At 39.6% G+C, this 27,925-nt stretch overlaps 1 protein-coding gene across 4 annotated transcripts in view; it reads right to left on the reverse strand.

Moving 5' to 3' along the window:
• Positions 1–27,925, reverse strand: part of LOC142559482 (uncharacterized) — a 150,966-nt gene that overhangs the window by 80,195 nt on the left and 42,846 nt on the right. For 2 of the 4 annotated variants that reach the window (XR_012823131.1, XM_075671079.1), the window contains exons 6-15: positions 22,403–22,473; positions 21,319–21,400; positions 21,092–21,217; positions 20,016–20,219; positions 16,246–16,329; positions 15,912–16,004; positions 14,460–14,578; positions 8,420–8,446; positions 729–799; positions 532–646 (exon numbers count right to left, since the gene is read on the reverse strand). Coding sequence is in view for 3 of the 4 variants with exons in the window: in XM_075671079.1 (XP_075527194.1) it covers positions 532–646; positions 729–799; positions 8,420–8,446; positions 14,460–14,578; positions 15,912–16,004; positions 16,246–16,329; positions 20,016–20,219; positions 21,092–21,217; positions 21,319–21,400; positions 22,403–22,473 (992 nt within the window). In the remaining variant the exon portion in view is untranslated. The remainder of the gene's footprint in view (positions 1–531; positions 647–728; positions 800–8,419; positions 8,447–14,459; positions 14,579–15,911; positions 16,005–16,245; positions 16,330–20,015; positions 20,220–21,091; positions 21,218–21,318; positions 21,401–22,402; positions 22,474–27,925) is intronic. The other 2 variants (XM_075671092.1, XM_075671086.1) reach the window with 2 other exon arrangements.

A 27,925-nucleotide genomic window follows, 5' to 3' on the forward strand; every position in this document is an offset into this window, starting at 1 on the left:
GTAATTAAGAAGTTTGCAGGCGGTAGTTAGAATTGGTTGGCTCAGGACAGGGGTAATTGGAGATCGCAGGGAGAGGCTTTCATCCTGCAGTGGACATAAAATAGGCTGCTGCTGCTGATGATGAAAAAAAAAAGCCTACTTGGAAAACAATATTCATCCACGGCAATTCCTCTGAAGATGCCAAGAGAGAGAGAGAAAAACTCTAAATGCAATTTTTAAACTCGCAAGTCCCGTCAGCGGTCAGATGCAGGGGACTATCATGTCTGAAAGCACTGAAGATTGCATGCCACCAATAAAAAAGTGTGGGTTCAGCTGGTGCGCAGAGACAGCACTGTATACCAGCCTAATAGGCTGGGATACATTGCTGCCTCTAGAATTCTTGGCATACAGGCAGAAAATTCATTACCAATGCCAATACTTGTGTCAGTACTGATGACTTGGCACTAACAACACGCACCACTTGTGATGATTCTCTCCACCAAGAGGACAACAGTTAAGACAATGACCTCAAGGCTCTCATACAGCACTTACCAGATCTTGTTTGCACCAGTGTGAAGGTACTCAACCCATGGTAAGCAGTGAGGGTCCCTGTACCAGCAGCCGGTTGTGTACAGCATACTAAGGTGCAATGTTGGAATTGTCACCCCTGCAACATATGTCACTTTGTATAAATGCTTCTGAATGTTGTCAGACATTTTTTTTTTCTTTTCATGCATTCAACATCTCACCTGACACAGGTCCCATGCAGCGTAGAACAGTACCTGGGTTGTTGGTGAGCACCTTCAGGTTCCATGGATGCCTTTAGAAAAAGGAGAGAAAAAAAAGCAATGAATCCAAATAATGCTATGCATTTTTCATCCGTATTGTGAAGCAAAGCCACATATTCTGTTTTTTAAACGACACTGAGATAGTTGAGATAGTTTCAACAACCATTTCAAGTTCAATATATGAGATTCCAATCTTGGTTTTCTTCTCCTAGAAGAAACATATTGCACACTGGTTAGTTAACTACCCCTCCAACTAAGGTAACTTTCAAAAGTAAACGTGCCTGGCCAACTTTTACACAACTGTAGGGACTGACAACTGGCCAGAATGTGTTGTGAGATGTTGATTAAAATGAAATGACCATGATTTATAGTGATGGAATCGAGCACGCTGTTAGCGATTTAAGCAAGAATTATAATTTTAAATTGGCAAAGAGAGTCTCAAAAACCGGTAAGTGGCATGAACTGGCGATGAAGCTTTGGTACTTCGGATGTAGTACATGAGATTACATAAGTCAGTTGTTTAGATTATTATTACGGCACAGATTATGAAGTACAGCATACTTATTGCTTAAAATGCAGCTTGCATATTATTATAAGGCTTTTACGCTTCATTCTACGTGTTTAACAAATGAAAAAGTACGCTAACCAGTGGCGTTCACTTCCCTCAATGCATGGTGGTGTACATGATAGCTGTTGTACGTGTGCGAAATTCTAAGCACGCATGCAAGCTAAAATCCTTTGTTCCAGCTCGTTCAGGTCTTCGAGAGAAGGCAAGCTTTGGAAATCAGAAATGTACACGTGGCTACAACAACACATGAACTGCGCACCACAAGTAAAAGCGGCGTTTCACTTTAGAGAACTTGGCTTGGCTCAAAAGCACCCTTGACTTGTTAATGACATAAGCCGCTGGACAGGAAGCCACAAAAGCACGTAGCTATTATTGTAGAAATAATTTCAGACTTCGGAAAACATGAATCGCAGGAACACTGGCTTGATAAACAAAAATAGTACTTTCTCAAAGCCGCACTTGTTGTCTGCCTCCGAATAGTGCCAGTGTATATTCGCTATTGCATTCACCTATCACTTTTTCAAGCATGCTTCCAGTGAACGACTATATTCTCATTACAGATAGAAAAATTCTGATAAAAAATTTTCCACTGCATATAATGCATCAACACTGCATGGTTTAACGCTCCGACCAGAAAGCTTTTCCCTGCAGTAAATAAAAAATAGGTACCATAAAATTGGTTGTTAGTCCCTTTAAAATAATAACAACAATGATTTTTTTTCTGAGCAATAAATTTCAACCACAAGAAATTTATTTCACCTGCTTTTAGTCTATATATGCAAGAAGAACTACTGACTTCCCTTCATCGTGCTAGTTATCTATACATGTGGACTACTTCTAGTAATGTGTGTTTTGATGGGGATGAAATGCAAAAACGCCCATGTACCGTGCACTGGGTGCCTGTTAAAGAACCCCAGATAGTCAAAATTAATCTGAAGACTGCCAGTACGGTGGGCCTCATAATAATATCGCAGTTTTGGCATGTAAAACGCCAGACTATAATTTTAGACTACTATAGTAATGTGGTGTGTTTTTAGTGCAGGCCCACCATGAGCCCTACGAAAAGAATCAGTGGCATGCACCTAGACAATAAGCTGGTTCAGATATGGGCTTCAGTTCAAATGTGAAACATAAGAACAGATACATGGCTGTTTTTTTGTATATGCTTAACTATGTTCACAGGACAATTGTATGTGAACCTGCTTCCTACACGACACTCTGTGGCCATTGCTGTTGCTGAAGTTTTTCTGTGTGTCGATCAGGGTGCTGCTCTTGGCACTGGGCACTCTACTGTTGCTTGGCTGCAGTGTGCAGTTCAATTAGTTTGCGGCGTAACTCCCTACTGCTGTGTTATGTCCTGCTTCGGTGTGCGTGTGTAGTGGCACCATTATAAACTGAAGCAATCTAAAGCACAAGAGGCACAAGGCACGAAGTACAAGGTTGATATGTACCTGGCCACGATGGCTTTATCACAAAAACATCTGGTCATGTATCCCAAAAGATATCTCAGCAAAAGTTAATAGGGCACAGTGCTACCATCTAACAGTGCTTACACAGAATACAGAGGAAAGTATGAGGTGGATTACAGCAGCGCATAAAAATTCCACTAACATGGTTGCTCATAAAAATGCCTCCAGCTCCTTATTTGCAGTTGGTTCCACATAAATACCGAAGCGGTGCACTACCAGGCATTGTTTAATTTTGGAGCTGCAGTAATGACATCTCACACTATGCACAGAATGTTTTGAAGGAAAATGGTATTTAGAAAATAAATGTATTCGTAGAGTATCTTAGAGCTGCCTACTTCAAAAGAAGGGCTAATTTTAGCAAGCCAACTAAATGGGCAAATCTCCAGCATTCGCCACTTTCAATTCCATAGGTATATGTGTGCTAAAGTACATAATTAGATTAAAGATTTTTTGCTTAATTACACACTTCACAAGTAAAACTTTTTGTGCACATAACATCTGCCAAGGAGCATAAGGCATCTTAAAAAGAGGCATTCGCGTATAGCACATCACAATGTTTTCAGTAAAGCTTGAAAAGCATAAATTCAAGTCACTGCATAGCTTAGAAAGAAAAAAATCCCAGGGTATTTTATGTTACCCCTAAGACAACTTGAAAGCAAAAGCCCAAGTGCTGATGCATGAAACATGGACACATGACATACACATCCTCCTTAATTAGCTTAGTCTACTTTGCTTAGTCGTCCCTCTTAATTTGCTTAGTCATCTCCCTTAATTACAAAGGTTGAGGGTTTGACTCCCACCCAAGGTCGTGGGTTCGAGTGCCTTAATTAACTCTATCTTAATTAACTGTGCCTTAAATAACTTTGCCTTCATTAACACCAAAGGTCATGGGTTCGACTCCCACCTATGGTCGACTTACTGATGAGACATATAAGGCTTTCATCTTAATAAGAGTGCGGAAAGGTGGGATGAAAAATATGATGAATGAAGGTACTGACAAACAATCAAGAGAATTTACTGCACCATCGCAATAAATATATCTATACATCTATACAGCTCTCTATAAAGCTCTACGTAGCTGTATAGCTCTACTGACATGACAGAAACACATAAAAATTGCATCAGAGATTCAATCTCTGGTTACAATACATTCTCTTTGCATGGCCCATACCAAAATTCATTTTATTCATTCAAGATTAGCTAAAACATTCTTAGTTTCATTGTCTCCTTGCTAAACTGCATTTACAGCATACACACCTATACTGTATTTTACAGCATCGCCTAAAATTCATCAGCTATGAGTGAAAATTCATAAAAATCACTGGACAGACACTGACTTTTACGATTTAAAATGATAAAAAAACAAATATTGAGCATCAGCCGATGTTACTTGAAAGTGCTAAATATTGTTCTAAGCGTAAATAAGAGACCAAGTTAAAAAACAAACAATAAAACAGGGAAAATGTTCTAATGGCGCAGCCTGTCATTCAGTATATGTTTTTCTGAAATCAGATTTCAGATTTCAGAACTTTTTGTGCTTTAGAACATAACATTCAAAAAGAACCAAAGTAATGGTACTTTTACAGTAATGTAGCGCCTGACTAAGATGTTAATTCTATCAGCACAAAGCTATGTGGTATCACCTTCTTGTATGAGCACAAGCTGAATCCTTGCAAATATATTGGCAAAAAAGAAAAAGAAAGAAAAATACATTTGATACATAAACAGTGATCATATAATGCACTAAGGCAACGGATGGAAGCTGCCCCTTGGAAATGACACAATTTCCTCCGGAATATATATACAACTGACTTAGTTATTTCAACCCTGAGAAGAAATGCAAAATTAGAACTATGCAAGGTCTGAATTAAAAGTTGAACAGGTCCCAAACTAATGGAGGGCCAACCCTAAATGTATGGCGCTTTGGTTTGTTTAAGGACAAGACACCATTCCACACTGTTTTAGCTCCCTATGCTATTTTAACAAAATTTGCTTCCAACAAATTTCCGCCTGCAAGGACACTTCCTAGAGAACATCATTATCAACAGGCAAAGTTACACAATAGCACTGATAAAATCTCCCAAGTGCAGCTTCGGTGAGTGATGTTCTGTCGCTTTTAAGTGGAGGCAACAACTTCAGAATATTGCAGTTTTGATATCGCAGTTCAATCAGCCTGTCAATGTTAGGCTGGAGATGAATATTTAGTAGCACCAAACAATAACCGAAATAAAAAAAAAACTATCAAGGCATAGTCATTTTGTCTTTGCAACGTAAAAGTGCTGTGATATAAATAAAAGCTAAAGAGTTGCTAAAATATATGGCACCAAATGGGACAGCATAATAGAATGACACGTCTACTAGTATACAGAAATAAAAAAGAAGAAAAAAAGAAAAGAACAACAAACTAAGGGGTATTGGTATATTCTCTATATATATTAGCAAGTAAGTATCCTGGACACTTTAAAAAAAGGCTAAAATATATGGCACCGAATGGGACATCATAATAGAACGATACATCTACTATACAGAAGAAAAAAAATGAAGAAACAAGTAAGGCATATTAATATATCAGCAACTAGTATTTTGGATATATTTAAAAAGGGCTCCCTTATCCAACTGTTGGAAGTTGATAAAATTACTTATGAGTCACTATGCACATGAGTGAAGTTAGAAGAAAAAAGAATTAAAGTTAGGAATGCTCCTTCCTTGTAATGTTTTGTAATCTGTGAAAATTAAGTACATTGAGCCAAGCAAAAGGTGCTTATTATTGTTAACATTTCCTTTTTGTAGAAATAACCAAAAAACAAAATTCTGGAACAACCTGTTGAAAAAAAAGTCAAGTTCTCCCACATTAATGACTGCATAAAAGAAATTGCACCTAGTTTTCACCCCTTCAATTTCGAATGATATAAAAGCACAAAATGAAGGGCTTTACAGATGATATAATAAAGTAAGTGACCTTTGAGTAGCACCTTCTCGTCTAGCCTTTCACAAGTTATGCAATTAAGTTGTGTAGTGAAATACAGTAAAACCTTGTTAATTTGAACTCTGTTAATTCAAACTCTCAGATAATATGAAGGTTTTCTGTGGTCCCTTATTTTCCAATGTAAATTTGACCGGATAATTCGAACCGGCGGCCTAGGCCAACCCGATTAATTCGAAGATTTGGGGTGCTATGCGGCATATCCCGATCCCCATTTCACCGCAAACCTGACGAAACGACGGCCATTCGGAGCTGCGAGCCGACGCCACATAGCAACCGCAATTATTTATACACGAAGTGCCTGACCCGTAGTACTGCTAGCACAAAAATCAGTCCACCGCACGCCCTGCGCACTGCTGAAACGCGCGCCTGCAGAGGAGAAGACGTGCTTCACTGCAACGTAGTGGGCATACCGGTTTTTGTCACATGCTTTTGTCCCCCACTCCGCACGCTCCTTGCAGTCGCAGCGGTCGCAGCGTCAGTGTATTTTCCGTGCCACTTCCACTGGCTGCCGCTTGCCCAACGCCGGTCTGCGCAGTTTCTTTGTGTGCAGTGGTTAGGGGTGTTGCAGCTAGCGTGGAGTTCTTTTTCTTTTTTCTGAACTGTGCAGAATGGCCAGTGAGCAAAGATGCCAAAGTATAAGACTTTAACGCTGCAGCAGAAGTTCTGCTTGATCCAAGAAGCGGGTAAGAACATGTGTTACAAGATTGAGTTGGCTGAAAGGCACAGCGTGCCCCTCTCGACGTTTTCAACAATATTGAAGAACAAGTCGAAGGTACTGGAGGCCTACGGCAAGACATATGCTTTGAAGCGGTTGCGAGTACGGGCTCCCACGTATCAAGATGTGGAATCAGCTTTACTTCGCTGGCTGCAGAAAGCAAACGCAGCCCACCTTCCCGTCAATGGAACAATACTGCGAGGAGAAGGCCAACGACTTGGCTCGACAACTTGGGCACGAAGAGTTCAAGTGTAGCAATGCAGGGCTCAGCCGTTATAAGAGCGCAATAATTTGACCTTCGTAGCCGTCAGTGGCGAGAGCGACAGCGCAAACGAGAGCGTCGTCGACGACTGGAAGAAACACACGTTGGCTCCGTTGCTTAGTGAGTACAGTGCAGGCGATGTGCACAGTTTTGACGAGGCAGCTCTTTTTTACAAGATGCTGCCCACAAAAACATTCGCAGCGAAGGACACTGCGCTCAAGGGCCGAAAGCAGGGCAAGGAAAGAATTACCGTCCTGTTCGGCGTGAACATGTGCGGTGAACACAAGCTGCCGCTACTCATAGTTGGAAAGAGTGGGAAGCCTCACTGCTTTAAATATGCATGGCTGCCGCCAAGGAATGAGCTTATATACCGGCACAACAAGAAAGCCTGGGTCACAGGCGCAATATTTGAAGATTACGTTCGGCAGCTTGATCGCAAGTTCACGGCCACAAGCAGGAATGTACTCTTTGTTGTTGATAATTGCCCGGCGCATGGTGACATCCCACACCTGAAAGCTATCAGGATGGTATTTCTTCCTCCGAACACCACGTCGATCTCGCACCCAATGGACGAAGTCGTCATTCACCACACGAGGAAGATTTACCGCCACCACCTGCTCAAGCGCATGCTCCTTTGCTACGACAACGACAAGGAGTACTCCATCGACCTCCTCGGGGCGATACGTCTTATTGTGTATGCATGGAAGCAAGTGGAACCCACTTTGATCATGCGGTGCTTTGAACACACTGGCTTCTCGAAGGAAAGCACCGTCGATGCTGATGCTGACCATTCATGTGCACTTGATGAAGAAGGAGCCGAGTATTGCGACCACATCAATGCACTCTGCGTAGAGGATAGCGAATCCGGTGCAGTTGACTTCGCCGAGTATCTGAACTTTGAAACTGATCAACAAACGTGCTACTCAGACTTGGAGAGTGAAGATACCGCTGATGCAACCATGTGCGATGACAGCGATGACGACGATGCTAACGAGCCCTCCTGAGCAGCCGCTCTCGCGGAAGTTATCGGATCGCTGAATGTTATCCGCAGTTTTGTTGAATGCCACGGTGGAAATTCTCAAATGCTGTACGTAGTTGGCCAACTAGAAAACATGAACCTTGGAGCCTCGAACTACAGGATGCGGCAAACAAGAATCTCTGATTACTTTAAGTAATCCAATGATCGCCGAATAAAGGTAGAGCATTCCTGCGGCGAAATTTTTTGCCTGGGTTGTATTTCTTTGTGTGTTCGGTTAATTTGAAAACCTGCTTAATTCGAAAATGTTTTGCGGTTCTAATTACTTTGAATTAACGAGGTTTTACTGTATATGCAATATACAGCCTTTAATTGTTTCCATAGCTTATAATTTCAGTAAAAGAATTGCTGCATCGTACATGAGATGATGGTTCATGATGCAAGGTAAAGATAGAATTACAGGCTTAGGAATTGTGATAATAGCAGTACTGCACATTAGTAGAGAACAATGCCTCAGAAGAATAATAACTAAAAAAAAAAACCTGTGATAGGAAGCTAAAATGTGGTTGCAGTAGAAATCGAAAGAGTTCATAATGTATGCCTGCACAGTACAATATGTCCACAAAGCGAAAGTAATGAAAAATAACTAAAAGAGTAAAACTGCAGGCAGCCATACCTGCTCGTGGTTGTGTATTTCCTCTTCCTGTTCAAATTATAAAAACAAAAGTGAACATGTTGTAGATTAAAGATCAGTCACGAAAGAAATAATATTAGCTAAAAGGAACACAACGTGTTAACAAAATATAAGGTGATTAAAAATGGTTTGTTTGTAGATGAGCATTCCCTAGATACCGCCCAATTTTACAGACTTGCTTGACTATTAGGAGTAAGAAGGTGGCAAGTTGTGCCAATTAGTGCACGATTACATTAATAAGAACCAGTGGTGAACACGGCACAGAAAAAGGCAGAAAACGGTAGAATAAGCTGGAACTAGCAACTAAATATTTATTGCAGAAGAACGACGTCATTATGAAAATTGAAACAACATTATGAAACAAATGGCAAGCATTCCCAAAGAAGCAGCACGTGTGGTATGAATCATGTGAAATTTGCATCCTGCATGACACAAATAGCTAATTATATATTCATTTATCCTATGGAAAGCTCCACATCATCCAAATTGGATGGTGTATTAATGATCATGTCTGGAAGCACCAAGGCTTTCCCCCCTCAACTCATAGTGCACATGTGCCAAGTCAGTGTACGCAGGGCAGGTGCACCCCACCGTTTAGAGGTGCAGCAGTTGTCAGCCCCGGCAAAGTGAGGACAGAAGATAAATTTTTCAGGCTTTCCACATCATTCGGCAGGAAAACACAACCATCAGTGCAACACCCTAAGCTTCACTTATAAGGAGTGAAAATTTCTTAGTGGTGTTATGTACGTCTACATCATGTAGTGGTTGTATGGAAGGTCATGTGTCAGTTGCTTTCTCTTCATTTTTTTTTTCCTGCAAATTTTAGCATGTGTTCCATAGTCAGGCTGGAGGATATTAAGTGTCATTTTTTTAAAAATAAATATTTACTTGCTAGTTCCAGCTTGTGTGTATTCTACCTCTTTGTTTGCTATTTTCACCACAGGGTTCTTCCAAGTTAATAGATTATTTGGACATTGTTGTGGCACCATAGCGGACTGCATAGGGCCTGTTAGATGGTTTGTCTGAATTCGGTACATGCTGCATTGTGAATGACACTTTTATATATAACAAATATCGATGCATTAGCCAGCAAGTGCACCTCAATCTTCTTCCCGCACATAAATAGCATTTCCTTCCTTTTACTGTAAAAACTGTTGAGCAGGCAGAAATGGATAAAAATGATGTATTTGAGAATGACAATTTACATGCAGAGCTAGGGCTAAAGAAATGTGTTTTTAATGGACCATAATATTACTGCAACATTGTAAGTTATATGCAGCAGAAAAACCACATTTGTGAAGCCATGTGGAGTGGAAAAATAAAGGCCTTACCACTTTACAATGCACTAAAGAAAAGCAGTTTCTTAAAACCGTTAAAAATTGAAATCTCTGAGAGGTGCACTTGCTGACGTGCACTTGCAGGCAGGGCAATATGTCGGCTTTCCTAGTGATGTTTATCTGCAAAGCCTAATGGGAAATATATATACTATATATTTCTCGAAGTCGTGCTTGATCTACATGAACCACAATTTATACGACAGCAAACCCATCAAGTGTCACTGCATTACACTGTCAGTTCTTGGGAGATAAAGTTGCAGATAATGAGCATATGCACTCGGTTGGCAGTGGCAGTGGCTTCTTAGGTATGACAAGCTCGTCTGGGGCACACCACTAAGAGGAAATCTGCTTGCACACTTAAAAGGTGCAAGAGAAACATATTCCACATTGTCACAACTTGCCAACAGAACTTGTGGACTGTTGGTGGCACACATTAGACAGCTTTGTACTCCCTACTGCTCTACATCGTGATGAAGCGTGATGGGCAGCACAGAAAATGTGAAACATGTCAATAATAAAAAGTTGTAGCAAATATTGTCGTGCTTTAGCGCAATGAGCGAAAAGGTGTTAACGACTCCTCGATGATTGGTCAGCTTCGATGATCCCCTTGAGGTCCCAAAAATTGCTCGGCTACTGTATTCAAGTGTTTGCCTTATGATTCCATGTTTAAATAAAAAATATGGCATTGTTGCACCACTACAAAGTTTCTCAAATAATTATCATTCTTAAAAGAAATGATCAGTTCCTAGAGTGGCACTAAGAAATCTACTTAAAGCACAAGGCTTCTAATCAACAAGTGACCCCTCTGTACTATAAGTATATTGTATTATTTGAATAAAAACTTTCCTGTGTTAGACATTGGAAATCTGTTACATAATGTTACATAAGCTGGATTGCTTGAAGAGTAATGTTAACTAACAAAATCTCTTTAATTAACTTTGTAATTGATCACTTTAGAGTGCATGGTCCAATTGCAAAATTGAAGCCAAGCAGTAATGAAGTAATATCCATTTAGGCAAAATTCCTATGCTTAGTACGAGTTCCAAGAAATATGCCTCGAAATCTGTGCCAAAATGTATTGATGTTCCAGCTAACACTTATCAGCAATGAAGAAAACAAAGTGCTGACAAGTGTTAAGTGGTACAGCAATGTATTGGTCGGCTACTGTTTGTCATCACAGATTTCTGAGGATTTACGTCTTGAAACTTGTGCTAAGCAAAAAATTTCTGCCAAATGGACACATTTAACTAATGCTTGGCTTCAATTTTGTAATTGGAATATGCACTCTAATGTGATCAAGTCTTATGAAACATCTAATGAAATGTTTTTAATTAGTGGACATGATTCCACAATTTAAGTAATCCAGCTGATGTGACAGAATTGCGATGTCTATCACGGGAAGTCTTAAATAAGTCTGTTCAAATTAAAACAGATAATTACGTATATAAAATCAAGTGACGGTAGTTGTGTCCTGTTGGGAGTCGCTGCACACCCTCCAAACTGTACTGGTTGTTTTGGCTGAATACTGCTATAGGTGTGGGCCTATTCCCTTATTAGTATGGTCAAATAAAATGTCCTCAGCTTGCCGACAAATGCACTGCAGTAAACACTGCTTCAGTAGAAATGAAAGCAAGAGAACATAAGTGTATGCTTGGTGAAGAGACAGCAGCAGCCTACAAAAAAGTTAAGCGAGCAGGAGCAGAGCAGCAATTGATAAGCTTGAAGAATTGAGAATACAATGAGAAGCTACCAGGGAATGTGATGCCGCATGGAAACAACTTTGACATGCCAATCAGAGCACAAGGTAACAACATGCAATCAAGGGATATATAATATGGCAACGACAAGTGTAAAGTTTGCTGGCAGAAGAACAACTGAATGAGAGCAGCTGTGGCGACAAAATTGAAATGTGACAGAGCCCAGCACAACAACATGCAATCAAGGAATATATAACATAGCAATCTCAAGTGCAAAGTTTGCTGACGAATGTCTGAATGAGCAGCCATGGTGACAAAAGTGAAATGTGACTCAACTTTTCAGAAAACTGATGACAGCTAAGTAAGCTAGGAGCTTGGTGACATGTCCAACAATTATGAGCAACTTTGTTTCTGCTCGAACATGATAAAAGTCGCACTTAAAAAGCAACTGCTTCTGCAAGTGGATTTCAATACTGAACAACAAAACATGAGTGCATTCATATTTTGTAGAATATGTCGCAGTTCGGAACAATTGCAAACATCCAACCTGTGTCCCCAAGTGACAGCTACAGCAACCTGTTGATCATCAAAGAAACTTTTTTTCCCTAAAACCAATGACACAATTATAAAACGAAGATTTTAATTTAGGGCAATTTTATTAACACATATTAGGGCCACAGCTACCCCAAACATTTCATTTGCAGCATAAAGCACCTCCACTCATCTTCGCACACATAAATATTCCCTCTTTTACTGTAACATCTGTAGAGCAGGCAGAAATGGAGAAACATGACGTAATTACTCCAACATACTAAGTTATGCACATGATAGAAAAAACACACTTGAGAAGCCTTAAGGAGTGGAAAAATAAAGGCATAACCACTTTACAATGCACTAAAGAAAGGCAGTTTCTTATAATCTCTGAAAAGAGATGGTAAAGTTCAAGGAAGTAGGTCATACTGACAAATTTTGGCACATGTGCTTTACTGCCCTTTGCAGCAATCCCTGCTCGACATAAAATAACTCTGAAGACAAGCATATAAGCTCAGAAGTATGGGGCAAAGTCATTCTTTGGGCGAGTGGCCCACCTTCCTTTTTGTGGCATTAGGAAATTGGAAATGGAAGTTTATTAAATCAAATACCACACATTTCTGAAAACCTCTTACCTTTAAGGATGAATTTAAATAGAAAAAAAAAAAAAAGATTCCACTAGTCAGATTATATGACTGCACAAGAAATCAGTGGCACCAACAGTGGTGGCCATACAAACTGGTGCTGAAGAACAAACCAGGATCACAGCTGGGCTTAGCAGTAATGATCGTAGTTACTGATTCCTGACAGTGATGCATCCTGTTCGCTGTGAGGCTGCTCCTAACCAAAAATGGATTACATCAATAACCACTCTTGGTACACCTTTTCTTCATTTACAGTTACCTAGCATGCCTTCCTTCATTTATTACATGGAATCAGCAGTTGGAAGGCAAGATCCTTTTGAGAATTTCGAAACATACTTTTTTACCTATACTTTCACATAACTGCTTCGTGTTGCATGCTTTGTTTGAATTATGGGGTCACCTTGACTTCTCTTGCCAAATGTCAATGCAAAGGGGGACGTCACTGCTTTTTTAACCATAATATTAATTCAGGAATTTTTGTACCACAAACTGTTAATTACTCATTAGGCCTTTAGAAGCATTTGGTCAGCCCTTTTTCGATGTGCAGGATTAAGCAGTGTCGCTCTCTGAACTCCAACCAGGTCAACTTATTGTAAACAACTACCGCATTTGTGCGCCTATAACTCGCACCAAAAATTCCAAAATTTTAACAGTAAAATCAGCGCGCGGGTTATACGCAAATTTCACCTCGAGGTGTGGCTTCACGGCAGCACAGCCCTGAATCCACACCTCAAAGCAATGCTCTCAGCCATTCAGAGTTTCGTTGTCTCCAAGAGAACCCCACCTTCTCCCTTGTGTATTGAAGCACCCTTCTCCTCTCCTTCATGGTCACGCATTCTCCCATTTACGGGTCACTATTTTGTGTTTAGTAGTTAGCAAGGTGCATGCAGGGATTGCAATAGTGCACGCGGCAACAGCTAACTAGAACTCAGATCAAGATGAGCTGCGCTCAATGGGCATCCTTTCCAGCGCAGCAGAAGCTGAAGATTATCAGCATCACCCAAGAGGTGGGGGGGACACACAGAGCCACAGGCCGAAGATGCAACGTGGACAAGTCATGCATCTGCGAATGGAGACTGTATTTGCAAAGATGTGGGCATTGATGTACTCAGTTATTTCCGTTACGAATGCTTTTTTTTTTTTTCTAGGCGGTTAAAATTGGGGGTACGGGTTATACGTGGTGGCAAGTTATATGTGGAAAAGTACGGTAATATCCAGATAAACTCTTGAACCATCTTTTCAGCTGAACTCTGAGCATAAGTTTTATTCCAGTTGAGTTCTATATTGTTTGCACACTTACATTAATGTCCCTATATACAATACATCAGTAAAAGCATACAACCACAGCATCTCTATTTCTTCATGTACATGAAATGTCAAGAATTCTCATTACTGGTATAAGCAACTAGAGAAGTAATTATGTTAATGTGTTGTTTATGCTTGGCCTACTAATAGAAACACATCAATTCAAAAAATTGTATATCATATAAATGAAAAAGAAAAAAAAATGTACTCATTTCATGTGTTAAGGCTTTTGGACTCTTCTGCCTTTTGCAATCACTGCTAATTTCTTGTAAACATTTTTGACTTTAAAGGAATGTCAGCCTTCTGTATAGAGAGGTTGTTTAGTACTGTCGATTTAAAATGTACCAACAGGATATTCACATACTATAAATAATAAATGCAGGTCAATAAGAAACATTACAGGAGTGCAAACCACCTGTAAACCTGAATTTAAAATGGAACACATGCCTCACCTAAATAGAGCACTAGCCTGACACACACAAAAAAAAAGCATAACTACATAGCTCACTTGGCGAATTGGACAAGCCGATTAGTTGGGAAGCCGCTGCCATGAACACTGCTGTCAATATTTCCTGCATGGACGCAGACATGACGCCTCTGGTCTATTACCAGGTTCCAGTAATCTTTCTGGAAGCAAAGGAGAAGAAATGCCTTTATTTTTATTACTCAAGTAAATGTATGATACAAAGTGAACATTCATTACTACACACAACTGTTCATACATCTTTTGTTACTGAGAACACAGCTCTGCACAGTAAATTACAGTCTATAGAGCCATGGAGCCATAAAATATACCCGTTGTTTTAGCAATGACTATCTCCAAGTGCTAAGACCAAGCTTTAGCTGAAGAGTTTCTACCCAAATACATGGCAACAGACATTATTTTTCTCACCATCCACTGCAGCGAATTTGATGTGATTTGTTGGATGTAAAGGAAAAAGTCAAAATCTAGTAACTGTAGGCATGAATTCTTAATTTATCGTAAATTTTTTATAAAATTCTGCAAAACCCTCATCAGCACTGTAACAAGCTCACAAAAATTTTTCCAATTTCATATATCAAATGTGTCTGCTTCCTACAGTTGCTGAAATTTAGCATTTTCTTAAATACAACAAATTTCATTCAAATCAGTCCAGTGGTTGTCTCAAGATAGCATCAGTGGCAGACATAAGAAGCTGCATGATAATTACAACTAAATGCATTAATTACCTTACTGCACATATCACAATTGAAGAATTTAAGCCTGTCAGTGCTCAAGCCAAGCTCGACAAGTAGGAATTCTGAGACTAGCACTAGCTTCAAGATGACTGTCTCTGAGCTGGCAACAAAATGCATTGACGTGCTACTTTTCCACACACTATTTCAAGGGCAATATGGGTTTAGATTCAGATTTAGACTTGCACTTTGATTTAGGTGCACGCTGAAGAAACCTATGTGGTCGAAATTATTCCGGAGTCCCTTACTACGTCGCGCTTCATAATCAGATCGTGGTTTTGGCCCATAAAGCCCCATAATCAATTTTTTTTCTCAAATAATAATGCCTTTCATCAATGAATTTGGAAACAAGTATGCTACAACTGATGCAATTCTCAGAAGTGAGCGCGTCTTGACCACTGATCACCTTTACTTACCTAATTGCAATATGCATGCTGATGTTACTTATTAAAAGTTCATTAGCAAAATATTGCTAATTAAAAGCAGATTTACATTCAAAGCGCAAGACTAGTGTCCACTGCTCCTATAAATTCAGGCCAGCAAAAATTAATGTTTTATCTCAATTCCCAACTAGAAAATGTCTTCACTGAAACACTTCACACACGAAGGAAAAAAAAAAAGATTTATTTTGCCACAATCAGACAAGGTCAATGAATTTTATACGAAATACAGTTCACCTGTATTATGCAATGTGCAAATATAAGTAAATGTTCACTGCGCAACTAGCCCCCTATGATTCACATACCTCTACTTCCTCCGTTGAAGGCTCATGCTTGTACCACATTGACATTGTGTTGCGAGCTACTCTGGAGAACACACTTAATGACATGTTGCGGCCCTGAAACAAAAAAAGAAAAAAAAAACACTTGCAATAAATAATGGTGTGGACATAGCTTTCCATTCATATCCGATGCCTGAGATTTTAAGAAGTAGCAGAGCGTCAAATAGAAAGCAGTTTCTGGCAGTAATATGTGCCCTCTGTCTTGCTTACAAGCCATTAGGATGCACAATAAATCTTAGCAAAAGGGTGAGTGACATGAAAGAGTGTGTGTGTGAGAGAAAGAGAGAGAGATTGGTGCCTTGCGTGTGTTGCTTTGGTCCGTCCATGCTGGCGGTTGCCTCATGCGTCCGTGCGAAGCACGACTGGCAAAGTGCCTCGATACCTTCACAAAGCAAGAGTAAACAAACATAACAAAATATAAGTGGCCTAAACTAACACAACAAAACAAATGAGATTAATTCATGCTTTGCATGCATCATCTCCACAAATGTGCCTCTTATTCAGTCAGAATGCCAGGCAGAACAAATGCTCTAAAAACAAAATATTTTCTCTCATGAAAGGAGTGCGCATTTTTCTTCTCTCAGGGTTATTCACCAATCGGGAAAATCACACACACACAGAAAAATAATAATACTCATATCTACTTCTAAGGAAGGACAATGTTACTGCACAAGATAGCATCACCACCAATAAATACAATGGGTGTTCATTACAATGCTCAAAAATCACCATTGGCAGTGACATATTATAGGAAAACAAGATAGAAACTGCCACAGGCATGTAACTTAAAAATGCAGAAAATGTCACATAACAGATGTTTCGCAGGCCCAGACCTGCATGCTATGACAATGTGCACATCATGGCTCTCCCAATGGATTGCAAGAAGAGTGCCCTGACTGGATACGCATCATTTCAGATTTTGCAAGCACATTTTGGTGCATGCAACTGCAATGCCCATAATGCTTCTGAAATGACAACTGATCAGAGTTTCACAACATCATGCTGAATGTGTATGTGCATGAAGGGTGGACACGTACTATTAATGGGGTCATGTGCTCGCAATGCAAGTAAAGCAGCTGAGATGATGCCTTAGGGAATTGAACAAAATCATGAGGTGAATACACTTCCTGGTTTTGATTTATCCTTTCAAAAAAATCGAAACAATGACAAGCCGAAATAAGAAAGTTAACATATTGCTTAATTTAGTACAAGTATCCTTTCATACCTTTCCTAATACAGGTTACAAGTTAATTTGATATAAAGCAACTCCAGAATAAAAAGTGGATTAATAACTATAAATAAGTTCAAAAGAGATTGCCATTAAGGAAAATGATGGGTAAAAATATTAATATAGAAATATACCGTCAAAGTGCATCAATTTCAGAATAATCGCCACCCTGTGAAAAGGATGCAGTAGGAAACCCGATTACCATGGAATCTTAAAGTGCACATTCACATTGCTGGTACTGTCAGCAGTCCTACAAAATCATGCTCATGCATCTGTATATAAGCTAGAAAATGTTTCACCGCAGGCAAATAGTTTGTGCAAGGGCATTCTGTCACAAGTTGCACAAACAGTCCAATTGTCAAAAAGCAGGGCATGCCCATGCAGAAAGAGTGAATAAATAATAAAAAAATAAATCCAAAATTAACACAGAAATTTAAGTAGGATGGTTTCTTGGGCCAGTTGGTGCATGACGACAAGTGTGATAGTTCCAGAAGGCAGAGACAGGAGCACTTTTTTCACTTTTATTTTTTTTTAAGTGCTCACGTCTCTAATGCTGGATACAAATTTAAGCTTTGGAATGGTACTGGAACCATTAAAAAAGAAAGAAAGATATAAACCAGCTACCAATATCAACTGGCCAAAAATTTCATCTGTGCACACGCAGATCAAAACGAATGTTAGAAATCAAGCATAATGCCTCAGCTGTAATAAAAACTGTCTGTATTTAAGTGCGTGGACAGTCATTATATTCACACTCATTTTCTTTTTAAACACATGTTCTGAAGCTGGAATTGGCCATCAGCCTATGATGTATAGAATGCTCCACAAATCACGTGCCTAAGAATACTTAATATCACTGGAAGGCATAATTAATTTTCTTCAGCAAAATGTACAAGTTTATCTTCTAAGTGCATTACGAGTGTTATAGCCATAAAGGCAAATAAAATAAGTGTAAGACATACCAATGTAATACAGCACTTATGTACAATATCGCTGCAAATGTGTAATCATCATTTCTGTCGTCTGCCTCATCACCAAACTGACACATTTTGTTTTTTATTATATCAAATAATGTTGCAAAAAAGCACAATTCACATTTATTCCAGGAAGAACAAACACATAGATAAACCATCCATAAATAGTACTAAACATTATTTGCTGTCGAATGTTGCATCTAAGCAAAGTTTCAGTGCAAAATGATCACTGTTTAGCTGTAGAACTCTGGTTCCCTGAGTGATGAAGCATGCTGTAATATGCAACTTCACATGCTTTATGTCCATAATGGCAGCAATAAAGTTGTATCTTTGCTTCAGTTTCATGTTTGATCATGCACGGTTGACAATGTGTATTGGGAAACATTGAAAAATATTCAACTTGGCAAATACGAACTATCACTATCATAAAACATCTCTCTGATTCCAGTGGAATTTTTTCAGTTTGCATGTATCCACCCTCTACATGCAAGCCACTCCAAAATACAGCTATTGCTCCAGTGGACTTGAATGCTCTAACACTTACAAAGTTCTCAATTTAATACTTCTGAACTCCAAAGGATAACTTCAACAGTTGATTTTAAGTGTAGAGAGTACAAGTGTGCAAAGTTTGAAGCAGAAATATTAAGCCGTTTACTTCCAGCAACAATTCCTAAATTTATTTCTCCACTTGAAGGAACATCTTAAAGGCTCTGATAGCCCTTTCGAAATTTCCTGAGGTTCCCCAATAAACCTACAACTCTGAGGGGGTGCAATGCAAATGCTCTCACGTGCCACGCTTTGGATGCCATTAAAGCACCCCAGGTGGTCAAAATTATTCCAGAGACTAAACCTTTCCTCATAACCCGCTATGCAGTTTGGGACATTTAACCCTGTAATCTTCATTTTATAGTACCTTTAAAATTAATTCAGCATTTTTTCATTAATGCACACTTTACTCCTAGTACAATGTTCAATCTTCATATTTCCAGTTAAGCCACACACTTTAAACTTCGGCAACAACTTCCAATTTTATCTCATAACATTGCCTAACTTGGCCATGCCCAACATCCCCTCGAAACTTGCACTACCTTGAATGGCTATTTGGATGGATTTTCACCAATGTTTGAATGGGTGTTTTCCATTGAATCTAGTTGCAATAACAGTTTTGCTGTAAAAATCAGATATACCTTCTAAAAGAAAGATGTGTTTCAAAATACAAATTAACACAAAATGCTTTGCACTTGTTTCATGTCCAACAAGAACTGTTGGTGCAAGTTCCACACGAAGCCACAGGTGGTTTGGGGCAAAGCTTGCTTTCAGTGTTCTGCCTGGCATTTCCCACAGGCAACAAACACATTGTTGAAAAAGTTTCTGCAAATTATTTTTTTTTTCATTGAATATCTTTATTCTCAATGTATTTTGCACTTTTCAAGGAAAAATAAACATTTCTTTAAGGTATTTTTATGCCTCATCCTTATAGGGTTAAGACACATTCTGAGCAATGTTGACTATTAGTACTTAAATGTACAGAGAGGAATTAAATGACGCAAACATCTAAGGTTCTTAATTTTATGTCAGCACTCTTTTAGACATTAGTAGCTAGAATGTTGATTTTTGATATCTACCAAGCTACCGAACTATCAAAGAGTGAAGAAGTGGTAGTGCATGAAGAGCATCACATTTAAGAGGGTTACAAGGATAAATATGCTACTACATACAAAAATGACACAGATCACAAGGTTTTCAGGTTTGGGTGACTTTGCTGCACTGAGACTTTCTGAAGTAATTTACAACAAAAAGTAAAGGGTGCTTGCTAGCTAAGTAGGCAAACTTCATATTTTGTGGTGGTATGCAACAAAGCCCTACCTTTGCAACACACTCATTACTGAATTCCTCCTCCTCTTCTTCATCTGCTGATGTGGACGACGGTTCGCTGTCAGCAGCCATTTGACGTTCTCTGTCTGCCACAACTTGCCGTTCAATTGCCTTCTTCTCATCGACCGACAAGAGGTCATAAGGAAGGACAAACTTGCAATAGGCGTCGTCCACTTTTGACACCCTGTCTTGTGCCTGTTAGCCATTGATGAGCAGAGTTAGTACCTTATCTCTCGAAAACAATATAACTGGCCGAGGCAAAAAAAATTCAACACACACACAAATGACCAAGTAACCAATAAATTGCCTTGTTTTGTAGATACCTACAGTAATCACCACTTTCTATGTAACACAACAGCCAACACATTAAAGTTGGTAATGGACTTACAGCAGGCAAACGAAAGCAAAAGTGGCCAAGAATGTCAACCTTTGCCAAAGCAAGAACACTCCAAAGTTATTCTGCCAGCTGGTTGCTTGTGCACCAATTCTTTGCCATTATTACTATTATTATTACTATTAGTTAAAAACTAAAAAGAGCAACCAGCTATTCAACTGACTGCAATCACTAAAAAAAGAATGTAGGTAGCTAGAAAGCAATAAATTGTCCAGACAACTCAGTGGGGACTGGAGAACTTATTAGTCCTCAGAGAGAAACAGGTACTAACACTTCACTGATCATAAAGTGCGTTATACACAATTATAATTGTGTGCTGAAGCGCACAAAATCCAAACTAGGGTAATTAATCCCCTTGCTAAATAATGCAATTGATTTGGTAAACTTTGATTGTTTTTCTTGTCCATACAATAACATGATGTTCAGATAACTCAGCCATCACACTCCAGTTCCATGAAATCCCAGAATAATGAGGCTTTACTAATATATCTATCTTCATCCAGCTAATATTTCAGTGGTAGAACATTCTTTATAAGGCTCTAGTAGGGGAGACTACTGGCCACAAGAAGGCATGCCACATCCAGTACTGCACTATTTAAGCTTCTAGATCATTTGTGGCCTTGGCTGGAATCAATACGAGTCGGGAATGAGGCAGCTGTCAGCAAGGACTCACAGCTTTGGGTATGTGCATGGCATCAGCAACCCTGTGCCATTTCTTTTTTTCCATCACCTGCTGTATACCACCAAAGTTCTGCACCGTGTGGTATAGATGAGAGAGGTCCAGCTCTATGCCACCTATCTGAAAGAACAGAAACAAAATTTTAGTTCTACAGCTGAATAACAAGAATGCAGTACAGAATGCAAAATACCCAAGATGCAAAAAATAAAATTAAAAATTACCAAAGGCGGCTGGTCATCAGTGATACCCTGGTTAGTGAAACAGCGCTTGATGCATGCCATGTGCTGCACATTTGGGCCCCACCTGGCAAAAGGCAGCAAATGAACAAAAATAACTACACAAGCATTTACAGCTATGCACTATTGTTAAGCAATTAAGTAAGCCAGGTCAATCTGTATACAAATGCAGTAATTTAATGCTGTAGTTACATATCCTCAGACCTAGCCATAATTACCAAAAAAACTAAAGGACAATGTTCATCATCAAAACTAAATAGTCTGTATGCAACAATGTATGCATTATCCCAACGAAAGAGTTACCTTTAATGAACCTAATAATTGCAAGAGAATCCCAAACACTATTTTGTTCACTTAGTATGCACATCGTTCATTGTGATGCACCATTCTTCAGCATACCCCCCAACAATGATGCTTCTATTAGGCATTGCAGCTTATTTGAATTAATGAATGAATCACATCTTCACACACACACTACCCACATGAACAGTTTACAAGGTGCATGATCTGAGAAGAAGCTCAATATATCAGTATCATGTGCACGTGGCTTGGTATTTGGATCAATTACTAGCCTAAACTGGTAAAGTATGTGCAACAGACATAGTGCAGTACGTTTTACTTGCTGCAGGCATGAACTGTTAAGAATTCAACTCTTTTCACAGAGCCCATGCTCCGAGAACTTTTTCTCCATATTAGAATATTAAAGCTGTCCGGCTTCTCAAAACAAGCATCACCAGTTTATTTAAGTAGTAAGAGGTAACACTTGTTCAAGTGACAAGGGTTAAAGGATTCGACACATGCACAATACCAATAGCTACCAGTGAAAAAAGGTGCAGAGAAATTCACATTAATCCCAAAATCACCTGGCTTACCATGGCACTTGTATATCCAATGCGACCAGAGCACTCAACTTTACCTTCCAGTGCACTTTAAGTGGCAAAAATTAAACAAAAGTTTTACCGAGTTATTGTACTTAAAAATTTCTAATCTGTTGACTGGTTAAATGTAGTTATTCTCAGTCCTAGGCTCTCGTTTACTATTACATTAAGAAATAGTATTAAACAGTTACCTTGAAAGCATTTTGTGAATGTACTGATTGTAAGCAGTAAATCTCATGTCGTCAAACACCTTGCATTCAGGCTGAAAAAAAAAAAAGAAAGAAATGGCGCTATTATGCAAGCAGCAGAGAATTAAGAAAACAAGCACTGTATAACACAAGATTCAAATTTTGTTGTTGCATGTTAATGGATATAGACAAAACAAATATCAACACTGAGCCACTGAGACATGCAAATAATTCTGTACCCAAGAATTTTCTTGTTAAGTATTGCACTAAAATTGAGCCAACTCGAACACTACAAACATGAGGAGAGGAAAGGAAAAAAAACAGCCACATATGACAAGAAAGAAAATTACTCCTTTGGCCTACATTAAATATGTGCATACAAAATGACCTGCCCGTAATTACTGGGACCCTGCACCACTTTTCAGATACCAAATGATTGCACAGCCAGGCTGTTGCAGTGCTAAAATGTTGTGAACAGTTAAATGCAAGAAAATTATAATAGTGTACATGTCTTAATGGTAATTAACCGTAGAAAACTTTAAAAAATAGACATGAGAATAGTAAGCATTTGGAGTAATCCCATTTCAATATAACATGCAAAATGATGACAAGGGTGCTCGTGGAAAACTCCCATGATTAGTTGACGAAATTGTGGAAATGAAGTCAGCCAGTACATAAAGAATGTCTATTAATCAAGAATATTAACACTAGCAGCAATCTGTAGATATCACTACCTTAAATATGCTATTAAGTATGTTTAAATTTCTGACATTTTCCCAAAAAGTGTTTTTTACACACTCTCGGACAGAACTATGTGCAGTACATACTATGGATGGACATCTTTAATGTAGTGCAAGCCTAATGATACAACTGAGGCTCAGTCAAATGCAACTTCTCACTTCTCGAATATTAAAGCTGTTAGGATTCTCAAAGTAAGCATCACCAATTGATTTAAGTATCAGAATTTCTATTAAGCTGATATGTTTTGATAATCGATTTACAATATTAATGTACCTCTTACAATATAAATGCACCTCTTAAATCACGCCGTGACTGAGAGTAACCGCCGAAGCGGGGGCTGGTTTGCGTCCATCTCCTTTTCTAGCCCAGCCACGGCAGCACATGGCTGTCAGCGTGGCTGAGCACATACACAGCCCGCACATACTATTTTATAAGTACATAATCTGTCAAGTATGCAAGGGGTGGGCGAGCTAAGATGGTGCAGCATTGTGCACTGTCTGCCTGCACATTTAGTGCTGGAGGTTGCATAATCTCAAGTTTTGTAGACACGTTGAAACAAGAGGCAGACAAACTATTCACTCTCTGCTGCCGGTACTTTTCATGATAGCGTCGTTCCATGTGGAGTGGACTTGAAAGGATGGCTGGCTTTGCTTCATACTGCTGATGTGACGATATTGACACGTCTACTTGTTTATCTTTATCGGACGACCAAGTTTTACGGCGTAATGAATGTTATCGCACAGCGCAGGACGCGCCTGCATGTATCGAAAGTTTCTGGAATGTTATTGATGGTTCCATCAGCTGTCTGTGACCGAAACTTGTGTAATCTGACTGCATGTGTGCGCGACGCGAATAACGTAGAACTTTGTGGAAGACACGCGGGTCCCAGCGATTACTCAGGAACATTCGACAACTGATGTATAAAAGCCGACGCGCTTGACCCACTGATCAGATTTTGACGATCGCTGACTGTGTTCGCCGCTGTCGCCGTTCAAGTGTAGCCTGTTTTTGTGGGCACAGGTTCGCCCAATAAAAGTTAGTTTCGTCTTTCACAGTATTGCTACTGTGTTCTTTATACGTCACTACCACGTGACATTACTCACATTGCTGCCTTTCCATTGTTGTTCAGTGTTGCGATGTTATTCGTTCTTTATTGTTGCTGGCGGGTGACATCGAAACTAACCCTGAACCTGATAGTCAAGTCGTGTTAAAAGAACTTCAAGTCAGATAGTCAAGTCAAGATAGTCAAGATAGTCAAGTCGTGCTAAAAGAAACTATCCGCAGGTCAATTCCAACTGATCACCGAGATTCAAGGCCTCAAGTCTCAGTTACTAACAACTGACAAAGCAATATCCGATCTGAGCATGCGCATGACTAACCTGGAGACCAACTACCAAAACCTAGCCCCCTTGCGTTCTGATATAGAAAGTGTTAAGAGCGATGCTTCCCGCGCAGCACACACAATACAGAGGCTGGAAGCACGTCTTGATGATGCCGAGAACCATTCTCGGCGCAACAATCTAATCTTTTATGGTATTGATGAGTCTTCAGGGTCAGAGTCGTTTGCGCAATCGGAGAGTGTAATCATTGACCACTGCTGCAGACATATGAGCATCACGCTTGACCCAAAAGAAATAGAGCGCGTGCACTGCTTGGGCAATCATGCAGCTAATCGTAACCGCCCCATAATAGTGAAGTTCACTTTTCATAAAACAAAAGATCTTGTTCTTTCTAACGGCCGTAAATTTACAGGCACGAATTTCAGTGTTGGCGAGGATTTTACACGTCCTGTTCAATTGGCCTGCAGACACCTTGTTTCATTCGCAAAAAGCAAATCGGCACCTTACTCCCTGCACTTTAAAACTCTGTTTATGGGTAATAAGCGCTATGTTTTGCTGAACGCACACAGAGTGCGAAATAATCGCAACAGCAGCCAACTCAATGCGGGAAAGCCCCTTGCCCTACGGTATCGACACGAGCTAACCTTTACTTCTCCGTAATCTTTGCCAATGCACGCAGCTTCCTTCCTAATGCGATATTCTGTCTAACCTCGTGTTGTCGTCTAAGTAATTTGCTGCTAATAACTGAAACCTGGCTGACTGACGATATTACCGATACTGAGGTTCTTGCTGACTTGCTGTATTTCTGCCTTTACCGGAAAGACCACAAAATCTCACGAGGCGGTGGTGTGCTAATCGCCACGCATCACAATTTATCATGCACTCTTGTAACCACCGAGACTGACTTGGAAATAACATGGCTAATCTGCCGCGCTTCATCGTAGACTGTTCTCTTGGGCATTTGTTACAGACCACCACATAACACTCTTGATTTTTCACGTAAACTTATAACCTCTTGAGCGAACTTAGTGAAAAACACCCTAACTCAGAGATCCTGCTTTTTGGTGACTTTAATTTTCCGCGAATCAACTGGACTAACAATAGTGCTTTAATCATAGGCAATGAAAATACTAAAGAATTTGTTAATGTGTGTCTTAATTTATGTCCAACTCAACTTCTGCTAGAGCCTACATGGGTTACAAAAGACACATCTAATGTACTCGACCTTATACTAAGCAGCGATCCTGACAGTCTATCATCCATAACTTACCTCCGTGAGGTAAGTGATCATGAAGTAATTCATGCTACCTTCACCTTTCAACCCATGCGAGAACAAAATTCCAACAAAACTATATGCCTATATGATAAAGGGAACTACGAAGCTATTAATTACGAGTTAGGCGACTTCTTTTCAACTTTTGAGACATTATTCCATATGCACTCGCCTCAAGAAAACTGGACACTATTTAAAAACAAAATGAACTCATAAACAAACATATATGAAGAATAACTATGCACACCAATCAAAATAAGCCATGGTTCACCAGAGCTCTAAAGAAGCTTGAAAAACAAAAGAAACGTCGCTTCCGGCTAGCCACGAGTCTTGGAAGCACCGAGGCATAGTCAAAATACTACGTGGCAGAGAACGCCTACCTGAGTGCCCTTCGCACTGCTAAAAAATCTTTTTATAACGTCGACCTACCCCAGCTACTTACTCAAAATCCTCGGCAGTTCTGGCGCATTTTAAATCCCCAAGAAGCTCGTACTATCAGCGTGACGAATGCAGCAGGCGACACCATCACGGACGCCAAGTGCGCTGATATATTCAACACAGCATTTTTTTCCGTGTTTACAAAAGAAACTACCACTCCACAATTTCCACTACCTACTAATATAACATTGAATATGCGACCCATTGTATTTTCGATAGATGGTATACTATCAATCATTGAAAAAAAAAATTATGTACTTCAGGCATAGACAAAATTAACTCAAGGATCCTAATGAATACTAAACATATATCCGCAGCATGTTTCACTCTGTTGTTCTCGCAATCATTGTCTACAGGTGCTTTGCCGGATAACTGGAAAGTGGGAAAGGTCGTTCCAGTATTCAAAGCAGGTAACAAAGACTCCCACTTTAACTACCACCCCATTTCGTTAACTAGTGTTCCTAGCAAAATCATGGAGAATGTCATATACTCACATATCATGAACTTTTTAGACTCGGTAAACTTCTTTCATCCTTCTCAACATGGTTTTCGTAGAGGGCTTTCATGTGAAACACAACTAGCTATCTTCCTTAATGATCTCCACGTTAATCTTGATAACAACGTTCAAACCGATGCCATCTTTCTAGACTACTCTAAAGCTTTTGACACAGTGCCTCATAACCGCTTGCTACTAAAATTATCCACATTGAGCTTGGATCCTCACGTAGTAGAATGGATAAAAAAATTCCTTACTAATCGTTCCCAGTTCGTCCTTGTCAATAACATCTCCTCCGAATCCCTCCCTGTCACTTCAGGTGTCCCTCAAGGCTCAGTCTTAGGACCGCTTCTTTTCCTAATATACATTAACGATCTTACGCTGCATGTATCTTGTCCTATTCGCATGTTTGCTGACAACTATGTGATTTATCGTACTGTGACTATCTCTGACCAAGCATCTCTCCAGAATGACCTTAATAACGTGCAGGAATGGTGCAACCGTTGGCAAATGGCCTTGAACCCTAACAAGTGCAAATTTATTTCGATTTCCCGCCGTCGTAATCTTTATCTCTCTACTTACACAAATGCAATGTCCCAGTAGAATCAGTTCTAGCCTATAAGTACTTAGGCGTAACCCTGTCCCACGACCTTTCCTGGAATGCGCATGCGACTAACGTAATTTCATCAGCGAACAAGATCCTTGGGTTCATGAGGCGTCACCTTCATCATGCTCCACAGCACGTCAAACTACTCACATACAAATCATTTGTCACACCACAACTGGAAAACACTGCTGCCATTTGGAACCTTCATCAAACATATATCATCAATGCACTCGAATCAGTACAGAATCGTGCGACTAGAGTCATCCATCCTTCATATTCATATAACATCAGCATTTCACACTTAAAGGCACAATCTAGCTTGACATCTTTTGCTTTTCGACGTCGCATTGCCACACTCTCTCTTTATCACAAAGTTTTTTACAGCTCACTAAGCCACCCACCTTACGTCACGCCATCATCTTCCCGCATGTCACAATGTACCAGCCATCAACTCCAAGTTTCTTGTCCTCTAACACGAACTGTCACTTTTCAATCATCATTTTTTCCTCAAGCTGCCAATGACTGGACCGACCTACCCTTCAATGTCGCTGCAATCACATGTCATTCACAATTTCTAGAAAATGTTCAAACTTGTATTTCAATGTAACACCTGCCTTTTCTTGTGTCCACA

The sequence above is a fragment of the Dermacentor variabilis genome, chromosome 1 (assembly GCF_050947875.1).
Source record: "Dermacentor variabilis isolate Ectoservices chromosome 1, ASM5094787v1, whole genome shotgun sequence".
In the NCBI taxonomy this organism is placed as follows: Eukaryota; Metazoa; Arthropoda; class Arachnida; order Ixodida; family Ixodidae; genus Dermacentor; species Dermacentor variabilis.